The 12373-nt window shown below is 33.0% G+C and overlaps 2 protein-coding genes across 2 annotated transcripts; one reads left to right on the top strand and one right to left on the bottom strand.

The window, feature by feature from the left end:
* Nucleotides 1–2215: 2215 nt before the first annotated feature.
* Nucleotides 2216–3287, top strand: LOC109151213 (transcription repressor OFP7). The gene has a single exon (XM_019299137.1). It carries the CDS (start codon nt 2314–2316, stop codon nt 3100–3102), a length of 789 nt encoding a protein of 262 aa, XP_019154682.1. The 5' UTR covers nt 2216–2313; the 3' UTR covers nt 3103–3287.
* Nucleotides 3288–8267: 4980 nt separating this feature from the next.
* Nucleotides 8268–12060, bottom strand: LOC109151212 (splicing factor 3B subunit 4-like). Its single transcript, XM_019299136.1, has 9 exons — nt 11762–12060; nt 10884–10932; nt 10640–10728; nt 10473–10529; nt 10238–10300; nt 10091–10156; nt 9395–9481; nt 9058–9151; nt 8268–8932 (listed from the first exon to the last, which is right to left on the bottom strand). Exons 1-9 carry the CDS (start codon nt 11864–11866, stop codon nt 8472–8474), a joined length of 1071 nt encoding a protein of 356 aa, XP_019154681.1. The 5' UTR covers nt 11867–12060; the 3' UTR covers nt 8268–8471.
* Nucleotides 12061–12373: the final 313 nt, after the last annotated feature.

Raw genomic sequence — 12373 nt, 5'->3', positions numbered from 1 at the left:
GAGAACAAATAAAAATTAGGGCATAAAACATTAAATATATACTAATATTGTTTGAGGAGATTCCGACATTATGATTTGTAGTTAAGTTCTATTAAGACTTTAATATTAGAATTAGATTAATGGTGTAGTTATAATTCTATATTAGACTTTAATATTAGAATTAGACTAACGGTGAATTAACAAAAAAGTTAAATGGATAATCATATAATTAAGGATAAATTAGAAAATCTTAAAAGAAAAAAATTAAAACCTGAATAATATGAACCAATCATTTGATTTAATAATTTGGCGGTCATTTTTTCTACCCAATGTTACTAATTAAATAAATTCGCTGGTCAAATCCGCTAACGCTAACACTAACCGCTAACTGCTGATTGTCAAACAAGGACATTGCGAGGTAGTTCTCACTTCAATTTGTTGTGTGATTTGAATACTCTCTTTGTCACAAAATCTCTCAAGTAGTTAATATGGTTGGCTTTATTAATTATATATTTTTTTTAATTTTTTGATGGTATTAATAAAATACTTGGTAAATAAATATATAGCATTATTTTGTATTATAACTTTGATATTTAATTAGAAAAATAGTGCACAAAAAAGATAATAGATAATGTAGTGAATATAATCAATTGATGAATTTGAATGTAAAAAATTTTAATTTGAGAAAAATAAAGACAATATAACTAATGAAAATATTTCTTGTAATTAATTTATTGATAATTAATAATTTTTTTTCACTGAATAAAGACATTGTAAGGACAATGTAGCGAATATAATTAATTAATAAATTTGAATATAAAGAATTTTTATATTGAAGAAAAATAAAGATAATATAACTAATAAAATTATTTCTCTTATTTAATTTATTGATAATAAATAATTTTTTTTAATAAAGGCATTGTGGACACATAATTCTAAATTATAATTTTTTTTAATAAAGGCATTGTGGACACATAATTCTAAATTAAAGAAATGTATATGTATTATTTTTTGTTGTAACTACTAAATTATTATTTATATAATTTAATAAGAGTAAAATAGAGTACTAATTATGCCAACTTTGATTGGGATGAGGTTCGAACCTAAGACTTTTTTTATTGAAATCAATGAGTAAGTTAACGGTGAACTAACGGCAATTCTTAAAATTTTAACGGAATTAGTAATGGTGTGTGGGTATTTTAAGAAATTTTAGTGTAAAATTTAAATCTGATCAATCTTTTAATCAATCTGAACCATTCATTTGATTAAAATCTGTGACCGCCATTTTTTCTACCCATTATATGCCTAACTCTCTTGGGCTCTTATTAGTATATAGTAGATAGAAAATGTACAAATATACCATAAAATATATATCACACTAATAAATGTATAATATCTAATGTTGCATTTTCAAATTTCAAACACTTTGTGATGCATTTATATTTGGGAAAATAACACTTTTTCCCCCTATGTTATATACTTATAGCACTTTTTCCCCCTCAATTATTTATGTAAGCACATTAGCCCCCTCAATTATTTTAAAAGTGGTGGTTTTCCCCGCTAATATATTAAATTGACATTTCTACCCTTAAAGTAAACATTTTATTTATTTTACTTCTCCAACAAATTATTGCGTATATGTAGCGATTACCACGGTTCGGTTCGAACTGAACCAGACACTATAGCAATCGAATTAAAAGTTTTCAGTTATGATTCAGATCTAGAACCCAATATTTGGATTTCAATTTATTAAATTTAAGAATAAAAAAAAAACTGGATCATGAACCGGCGGTTCCGGATCCCGTTCGCGATTTTGAACCGTCTTTATTTTAAAATTTTATTTTTTATTTTAAAATAGTTTAAATTCAACAATAAATGTATTTTATTTTTTCAGTTCGGAACATGAACCGGCCATTCCAGTTCGCGATTTTAATAAACTCTAAATATCGCATTTTGATTATAAATTGTAATTGAAATATTTTGGTTTGGTTACTATAGTATCTGGTTTGAACTAAATTATAGTAATAATTTATTGGAGAATAAAAATAAATGAAATATTTATTTTAAGGATAAATATGTCCATTTAACATTTCAGGGGGAAAAAGAGCCACTTAAATAATTAAGGGGGGAAAAGTGCCATTTTCCCTTTATATTTATATAATGATGCATGACACTGCACGGGAAGCACTGTTCGCATGGGAACCTGAACCACTTACAAGTAATAATTGTGTGGTGGCATTGCTTTATTGGAATTTGCTTATAAATGTAGTCCACTAGCCCTCAGTCCGCAGTATATTCAGCAGCAGTTAGCATTTACTTACGCAAATTAAAGCAATGGGAAAAGGCTTTAGACTTCAGATTTCCAAACTTATTTCGTCCTTCCGATCCTGCCGTTCAAAAGATCCTTCCTCTCTACCAAATAATCCTGTCCCTTTATCCCATGCCCAAAAACCTTCAATTCGCGCCACCCCCCACCTCTCCTCCGCCACTCCCAACGACCTCCGCATACGGCGGCGGGAATTCCGGTGGAGGAAAGAACAGGAGTGGCACGTTGTCGCGGTGACGACATCCCACGACAAGAAGAAAGCCACAACACCTCGTCGGAAAATCTCAAACTCCTCGCTGTACGAGGAGACTTTAGCCGCGCCGCCGCCGCCGGCGACGGAGAAACGCAACCGTCGAGCTAGAAAGAGTAAAAAAGCAAAGGCCGCCCCAGGACAGCGTACCAGCAGTTCCTCCTCCGGCTACGAAAATCGAATTGACGAAGCTTCTAGAACATTCAGGTCTTCGGCGTCGTCGGACGGCGAACTGCCGGCGCGGCTGTCGGTGTTCAAGAAGCTGATACCGTGCAGCGTGGAGGGGAAGGTGAAGGAGAGCTTTGCGATCGTGAAGAGATCGAAGGACCCGTACGAGGATTTCAAAGGGTCAATGGTGGAGATGATTTTGGAGAAACAGATGTTCGAGAAACAGGATTTGGAGCAGCTGCTACAGTGTTTCTTGTCTCTGAATACGAGGCAGTATCATGGGATCATTGTCGAGGTTTTCTCCGAGATCTGGGAGGCATTGTTTTCTACTAACAATAATAGCAGCGATGAAAGTTCAATTCTGAAGGCTCAAGGATGAAAGTTCAATTCTGAAGGCTTTACCATCCACTTGTAACGCAAAATTATAGAGAGCAATTCTAAGTTAAGGAGTACTAGATTAGCTCAAAACAAGCTTATCCTAAAAGTCTTTAAACACATCTTAATCTTCAAGAAATTAGTTAGTTGGGAATTTAAGAAATTATGAACATTCAGCATTTAGTTATATACATTACATTTTAATTTTCAATACAATACTCTAATCTCCCACTTTTAATATTGACTTTTACCTCCATATCATATAAAAAAAAAAAATGATGGACGACTTGGGTTAGGTTTATGTATAAATGCTATCATGAACCTTAGTTCATGATATAACTATTGCATGTCAAAAGGGTCTCTCCTTATTTTTACTCTTGATCATTTACAAAATTTATTCCATTCTCACATATTTTTGTATTGTATGTGTCAAGGTACATGGATTAAAAATTTTCATCATCTACATGACAAAATAAGTAAATTCCAGAATGACATCGATCAATTCATGATAACTTTCTACTTATTTTTGTATTATATCAAAGGTACATTGACCAAAAATTTTCATAATCTATATGACAAAATAAATCAATTCCAAAAGGGAAAATGGTCAAATAGACCCTCGAACTTTAGCTTAAAAGTCAATTAGGCCCCTAAACTTTTTAAAAGTGTAATTACACCCATCAACAATTCATTTAAGTGCAATGAAGCCCAAAAAAAAAAAATTAATGACATGCTATCACGGGTCATTAGGGTTCAGGCCACCTTCCGGAGAATTTTCCGGCAAAAAAAAAAAAAAAAAAAAAAAAAAAAAAGTGACCGGCGAAATTTTCGACAAAAGAAGTGATCGGCGAAATTTTTGGCAAATCTGGGTCGGTTGCTGGTCACATTTTTTTTGTCAAAAAATTTGACGGAAGGTGGCCTGAACTCTAATGACCTGTGATAGCAGGTTATTAACTTGTTTTTGGGCTTCATTGCACCTAAATGAATTGTTAATGGATGTAATTGCACATTTAAAAAGTTTAAGGGCCTAATTAACTTTTAAACTAAAGTTCGAGAGCCTATTTGACCCTTTTCTCATTCTAAAATGACGTCAATCAATTTATGATAACTAATAAATAAAAGTTAATTTATTACTACCTTAAAGAAAAAAAGATTTTACCAGGACTATGTGGTCTAATGGTATCCGGGTTGGACTTTCATTTGAAAGGTTGTGAGTTCAAGCCTCAGTGGAGGCGTTATTGGTTCTTTGTGTTTCAGTAGGTTGAGAAAGTATATGAACAGATACTACAATGTAATAGGGCCAGTAACGTTCAAAATAAAAATAAAGAAAGATTTTAGTGAAAAAATTTTTATCACTATAACCTTATCATTTTGTATTAGGTCATAAGCACAAAAAAACAAAAAAATAAAAGGCAAAAATCTTGCCTTTAGTTTTTTTTGAATGCTACTAATTCTATTACATTGTAGTATCTGTTCAAACATACTTTCTCAACCTAATGAAGCACGAAGAGTCAACAACGCCTCCACTGAGGCTCGATCTCATGACCTCCCACGTGTAAGAGGTCACTACATGCCTTTAGTTAAATAAAGTCAATTATGTTTGGTCAAAAAGTTAGATTAAAATTAGGTCCCGTTTGGTTCACAAAAAAATTTTTAGGAAAACATAATTAAAATTTCATTGAAAGTAATTATTAGGAAGATCTTCTCAAAAAAAAAAAAAGATGAATTTTATTATTTAGTTGGCGGAAAAATTTACTAGAAATATTCATTACAGGTTGGATTTAGAATTGTAAGAAATAACGAGTATAAAGACTTATATACCTTACAAAATACGGAGTAATAAAAGTAATAGCAATCAAAGAATGGACAACAATAGTAAAATTGTCAAGTCACTTCAATTTTTCTTCTCAACTCCCATGAAAAAAAAAAAAAAAACAAAATCTCATGTTCTATCAAGGATTTTATTTTTCTCAAATATGAAGAATTCATTTTTCAATGAAAAATAAAATTCATAAACCAAACACCAAAAAAACAATATTTTTCTCCACTTTAATAGAAATATTTTCTATAAAAAAATCTTTTCATCCAATCAAACATCCCCTTGGTGTAGTGATTTGACAATAGAGGAGGAGGGAGGCACAAGAAAGGGATCGGAGAAGTAAAAGATTCAACGAAAGAAATGGATCTGTGTTTGTTATGGACTGGTCAATGCTCATATATATATCATGTAGGGACAAGGTACACTTAAAAATAAAAAAACTTTTGCTTTACTGCAATTGTCATCTAATTGACAACAAAAGATGAAACACATATAATCATTTTGGAAGACCAGCACAATAATGTCATTTATGAATGATTAAGGGGTTTTCTCATGTTGTTTAGTTGTACATAGAGATTGAGAACAACACCAAAATGATTGGTGCAGTCTGTACTGAATGCGCGCATGCCTAGGTACTTATTAGTGCAAACTGAAATACTTCAACTACATTAAAATCTTGTGTTTAGATATGCTTTACTAAATACACTCTCTATCTTCAAGAGTTATATTATATTGGAAAATACTTGGTGTACTCCTATTTTATACTCTCAATTTGTACTCTTTCTCAAATGTTTTTTATGTAGATATTTTTCTGTGGACCCATATGATGAAAATAACCAAGCTTGATTTGTCACCTCAGGGAGTAGAAATGAGGGAGTAGAATTTTAGAGTCCATGTAATAAAACTCTATTATATATTATTCTAAAAATCCTATTCTCTTACTTTTATACTCCATGACGTGACTGATAATGATAGATTATTTTCATAATGTGTGTCCCAAAAAAAATATTTATATCAAAAATTTAAAAGTGAGTTGAATTTAGGAATAGAACTTAGAAGTCCACATAATAATTTTCATCGTCAAAGTTGTGTTTTACTTTTACATCGTCATATTTGAACTCTCTTACCCTCAAAAAGTAATCTCAATTTTATATCACATAACAATATAATAACAAAATAACAATAAAATAATAAATAAATTTAGAAATAAAAGTCAAAAGATTGACTGATGGTATTCTGGTAGCCTTTTGTTGGGCTTGCAAGTCACATAAGCATAAATTAGATTTAAAAATTAAAAATTGCACACAAAAAAAAAAAAAAAAAAAAAAAAAAAAAAAAAGAAGTCATCTTGCGAGGCATATGCCTAGTAAAGGATGACAAATTATGGCATCAATTAAGGTCTACCTTGCATTGTGAAATTTATTTAAAATAACCTTTAGATTATATACCTGTAATTGATATATTTTGTACCTTTAAATAAATTGAAGACACTTAAGATGTTAACTACAAACACATAATATGTTACATAACATATTATGTGTCTGCAGTTAACATATTCTGTACATGCAATTAACATTTTGTGTCTGTAGTTACCATTTTATGTATTTGTAGTTAACATGTTATGTGTTTTCAATTTATTTACAAGTACATAAACTGTTAATTATAGATACAGAATACGTCAACTGCAAACACATAATTTTGGACAAGGGTCCACAATGCAAGATGGATCCTTGTCCATGGTATAACAATTATTGACGATAAATTATACCATGGACCACACTTAGCATTGTAGACCCTAGTCCAAAATAACATTCAGATTATATGCCTGCAATTGATCTATTCTGTATCTGCAGTTAATAAATTATGTGTTTGTTAATAAATTGAATGCACATAACATGTTAACTATAGACACATAATATGTTATTTGTATGTAGTTAACATGTTATTTACCTTCAAATTATTTACATGCACATAAATTATTAACTGCAGATATATAATAGGTCAATTGCAAACACATAATTTTTGGACTTAGATCCACTAGTTGTTATACAGTGGACCATGGTCCACAGTGCTAGGTGGACCATAGTCGTCAAATGAAATTGTAGTAGAATTAAAATGATACTCTAGTGTTGCTATAATGAAACTAGTGTGTGTGAAAAAATGAAATTAAAAAACAGGGTTCATTCCACAACGTATATTGTCAAACGAAACTGTAGTATAATTAAAATGATACTTTAGTGTTGTTATAATGAAACTAGTGTGTATGAAAAATGAAACTAAAATTCAGAGTCATACAATAACATATATTGTCAAATGAACCTAGAGTGTAATTAAAATAGTACTTTAATATTACTATAATTAAACTAGTGTGTGTGAAAAATGAAACTACAAATTAAAGTCCATGCAATAATGTATATTGTCAAATAAAACTGTAGTAGAATTACAATGATACTTTGGTATTGCTATAATGAAACTAGTGTGTGGAAAATGAAACTGAAAAACAGAACAATATTGTCAAATGAAACTGAAGTGTAATTCAAATGATACTTACTTCATAGACCACACTGCTACATGCACCATAGTCCACAGTAAAATTTGCCTAGATCCACAATGCAAGATGAACCCTAGTCCATGATATAACAATTGGTCATTTGACTCTCTAGCAAACATGTCATATTAAAAGAATTAAGAGAAAGCGTCAAATGCTTCCAACTATACACGAAAGTGCAATTAGACCACTGAACTCATGAACATGCTATGACGTCTGCAATAGCAAAGCATTAAGGTTCTGACGATACGCCTGGAGTTCAGAAATTACTCCAGCAACTGACAACGATCACCGGTTACCTTTGAAGAATGCAAGTAAGCGGTCACCTTCTTCATCCGAGAAGGTGACCCAGTTGGTCGCTCATCGTAGAAGGCGATCACAGTGGGTCAGTGGTCGCCTTCACCTGGAGAAAGCGGCTACAATGGTCGATTGGGAAAGACGATCAAAAACTGTTCATTAGTCTTTTCTCTGATTATTATCAACGACAACCATCAACAATAGCTAGTAGTAGCAGTCAACAACAACTTACATATTACTTATGTTAGTTATTGGTAAATTGCACTTGTAAAGTTAAATGAAGTATTTAATCATTTTCCAAAATAATTTTTTTTAAATGATCCCACAAAAGAGGAAAGAAAGAGAATATATTAAGTGGTGACAGATCAGTGGACCCCACAAATATTTGAGAAGTGGAGAGTAGGATGGATGCCCTAAGTTGAATTTGGAGGATTTTGTGACCCACTTTCTAATGAGAAGACAATGTAACCCTTTCATGAGTTTCATCCCATCCAATTCACAAATATTTCTCTCAAGTCTAAAATATATCCTACTGTCAACAATTTTATGTCATACATTACTTGATATTCAAGACGCATGTCAACGTAATATTGTACATTGATACAGTATTTTAATAAATTCAAGTGCGAGAATCAAGAAACGACATACTACAAAAGTTTTCCAGTTTTCTTCCTCACCCAAGAATAGAATTGTAGGCATCTTCAAGTTCTTAATTTGCAGGTGGAGGTGGTGGCATTGACATTTGGTATCCACCAGTTAATTGCTGGGGAGGTGGTGGCGGCCGCCACATAGGAGGAGCACCCATTCCCATTGGTGGTGGCGGGGGCCTATTCATGGGTGGAGCTAGCTGCGGAGGTGGTGGCATGGGCGGGCCTCTAAACTGCTGTGGAGGAAAGCCGACTGTCCCAGGTTGTGGAGGCTGAGCCTGCCATGATTGCGGTGGTGGTAATTGCATTGGCGGATATGCATTAGACTGCATGGGTGGCGGCGGGTGAATTGCCTGAGCAACAGGTGGGGGAAAAGGGCCATTTGCAAAAGGCCGTGGCGGCACTGGGGCAGCAACTGTACCATTGGCTTGCGCCACAGGGGGGAGTGTCGGAGGTCCGCTAGCAAAGAGTGTATGGGGCCTACTCTTTTGGCTACTTGGATTGCTCGCAGCTAAAACTCTCTCTACATATTAAAGATGGAACAGAAAAATTAGTGGATATACTCCAAAGCTGAGGAAACTCACAACTAAAACTCTCTCCACTCTTTAAAGGTAAATGCATACATTCCCATAAGTAATAAATTCTTACCTGCAGGTGTCCCATGACGTTCACCCTTCGTATCTTTCTTGTAGGCATAGGAAACTGTAATCTGCCTGTTACAAAGATATTGGCCATTCATCGCCTGGAAAAGCACCATACAATCAGCAAACAAAGAAAAACAGGGGATGTAATTAAGTGAATTACAAAATAAAAAATAAAAGAGAGGAATTTGTGATGTGAGTTTTTTTGCGAGCACTCATGGAAAGAAAGTTCATTCTTCGAAAACATACTATATAAACATCTGAACCAGAGACAAGAATTAAATTTTAAAACGAGAGAAGTGAATCAAAGATGTCATAAAAACGCATGCCCACAAGAAAATAACCTCAATGGCAGCATCAGATGCCTCAAATGAATCATAGCTTATAAAACCAAACCCACGAGAATTCCCCGTCTCAGGGTCTCTCATTATCTGCAAATACAAAAAGGCATTATAATCAGACTAGATAAAAGCATCCAAAATATAAAATCCAATGCTGAATGAGACAAAGGTTTGATAACATCCTTCATTGAATGTAATACAGATAATATTGCAATCATATTTCATATAACTAAAAATTCTCTCCTATTATGTGAAAAGAAAATGTGATTTTTCTTTGTATATGAAAATAGAGGACAAAATAAGAAATAATTTTGCATGAGCATTTAAGTTTGCAGCTCTATATCACAGACTAAACACAGCCCCGTGAACTTATTTATATAAAAGCTTAAAATGCAAATGGGGTCAAATATATGCCATTTCATAGATTAATATCGACACACAACAAAAAAAAAAAAAAAAACAAAAAAAACAAAAAAAAAAACAAAAAACAAAAACAAAAAACAAAACAAAAAAAAAAAAAACAAAAACAAAAAAAAAAACAAAAAACAAAAAAAACAAAAAGATATCTTTAATATAGCCATAGGAATTGTTTTCAGGATGTGAAATTGAAGTCTTCTCCCTCGTAATATATATACAATTTCAAACTAAGCAAGAAGTCAAAATTTATGTTAATAAAATACAGATTATCAGAGAAATGACCTTTGGATTTGAAACAATTACTCCAAAAGCACTGAATGTGTCATATAGAAGCTTCTCATCTACGTCCTGCACAGGAAAAAAGGGGAGGGTGACTTGCATGTCTACAGGGAAGATTGTTCAAGTACAGAGATAATTTGAACTGCTTACAGGATCAAGATTTCCAACAAAGAGGTTAGCACCAACATCAACACTCTTCTTATCTTGTGATGCCTGCAAAGGAAGAACAAAGGAAAAAGAATTTAATAGTTTAAAACTCAAAAAACAAAAAATGAATAATAAGCATAAAATCCATTTGAACCAAAATTTCTATCAGAGGTTAATAAGCTACAGAAGAACAACTCACTATACCAAAATAATGAAAAAGCAGGAAGGAAAATAGTACCTTATTCACTCGTATAGGTTTCCCATAAAGTTTAATCATATTCAACACCTTTATTGCCTGAATTTCTCATAAAAAGCAATGAAAATGAGTAATAGCACATGAAGTTGATGAGTGTCACATAATATTGCCATGACAAATGGGCTACAACAAACAAAAGCAACACTTACATAGTCAGCATCTTCTTCACTTCGGAACTCTACAAAGCCATAGCCTTGATGAGCATTGGTAACTCTATCCTTGGGGACATAGACATTAACTGCAGTGGATAAATTAACTAATTTAATATAGAAAACCAAACACCCATATAAGAAAATAAAAGCATGTTCTGCTAATACTAGTTTGTGCTTGTGTACTTGAATGCACAAGGAGCATGGGGGAATAGTTGTCTTGAGTATTAAAGTTTAACCATACCAACTGGGCCTGCTTGAACAAACAGCTCCCATAATAATTCTTCTGAAACCTACAAGCAGAGAAAAAAATAGATCAGGAGAAAAAATTATTTAAGCTGAGAGAGAAAAAAGAGAGAATAATAGAGATAGAGAAGGAAGAGGAGAAACAGAACTAATTAAGTAGCTGCTGATATCAAATAAGCAAAATGATTGCAAGATAATACATGAGAAATTTCTTATAACTTCAGATTCAGGCATTCATGCTGATATGCACAAATTAAGAGCAAAACTAGGTAACAAGTCCTCCACGATAATAGAGCAAGAATCTGTTCATCAGTTCATTGACCTCCTATATGTTTTCTTGTCTTTAGCTCCTTTTATTTCCCCAACTAAAACAAATTCATATTGAAGCTACAGCTACTACTACCTAAATGCAAATGAATTCAAGCATAATTCTAACTTCATTCCTATAAAATTCAACTTTTTTCCTTACAAGTTACAACTGTTAATCAAGAATCAACTGGGTCCATCTTCATCATCATAAACTTGGCCGGGTTTACTTGTAATTCACATTGCATTTTCGCAAAACATATGCAAGACAGCTTATATAAATCAAATGCAGCTCTGCCCGTAAAGCTACTAAACAACAACATTTACTACGATTTTAAAGCGTCAACCTTCAACAGGAACCTATGGATTCAATAATACATAGCCCTACAAGTGTTAGCGTCAATGAAGAATCTAAGGGCACATAAACCCTAGAAACAAGAAATGGGGCTTTACTCAGTGTGTAGTTGTACCTAGTCAGTGCGTGAAGAGCGTAAACCCTAGAATTAGGGGAGGTAAAAAAAAAAACAACAAAACAAAACAAAAATCAAAAATCAAAAGGAGAAGAAGAACCTGAGGATCGAGGTTTCCGACGTAGGCTGTGGCGTCTTGATTGCGCTCAGCGGAATGTTGACCGAGAAGGTTTGCCCCGACTCCAGGAGCAATACGGGTCGCCATGGATGGCCCAACTCTCTTTCGCGACCTCTGTTTCGAGTTTCAGCCGCGGTGTGTTTAACGCTTGAACAGAATTTAATAAACCCCGAAGTGTGCTTGTTTGGAAATGGCGGTTTGACACTTCCTTGAGTTCGAGATTTAAGGATGCGTTTGGGAGACGTTCCAAAAGAGTTTTTTTTTTTGTTTTTTGTTGGGCATAAATTAGGGTAAGAGTTATTCAAGTGTTGTTCAATCACTATAATTGTACTAAGTTGCTTATAGTCCACTAGTATCGGGTTGTTCCTCTAGGTGGGAAGTGATAGGTTCGATATTCGATTGAGGCAAGTAGTGTATAATATAGGGTATCCGCTTTTGTATAATAAAAAAAAATCCATTATAATAATAATAATAATACTAATTAATTGAAGAGAAAATTAGTACAATTAGAATAACTCGGTTGTTTTAATTTTATCACTATTATTTTAATTCAATATTCTTATTAGCATTTGAGAGGATAAGATGGTAGTAAGA

Source organism: Ipomoea nil, unplaced genomic scaffold (genome assembly GCF_001879475.1).
Source record: "Ipomoea nil cultivar Tokyo-kokei standard unplaced genomic scaffold, Asagao_1.1 scaffold2283, whole genome shotgun sequence".
Lineage (NCBI taxonomy): Eukaryota > Viridiplantae > Streptophyta > Magnoliopsida > Solanales > Convolvulaceae > Ipomoea > Ipomoea nil.
The sequence above is the reverse complement of the archived record's forward strand: the minus strand, read 5'-3'. Positions and strand labels throughout refer to the sequence as shown.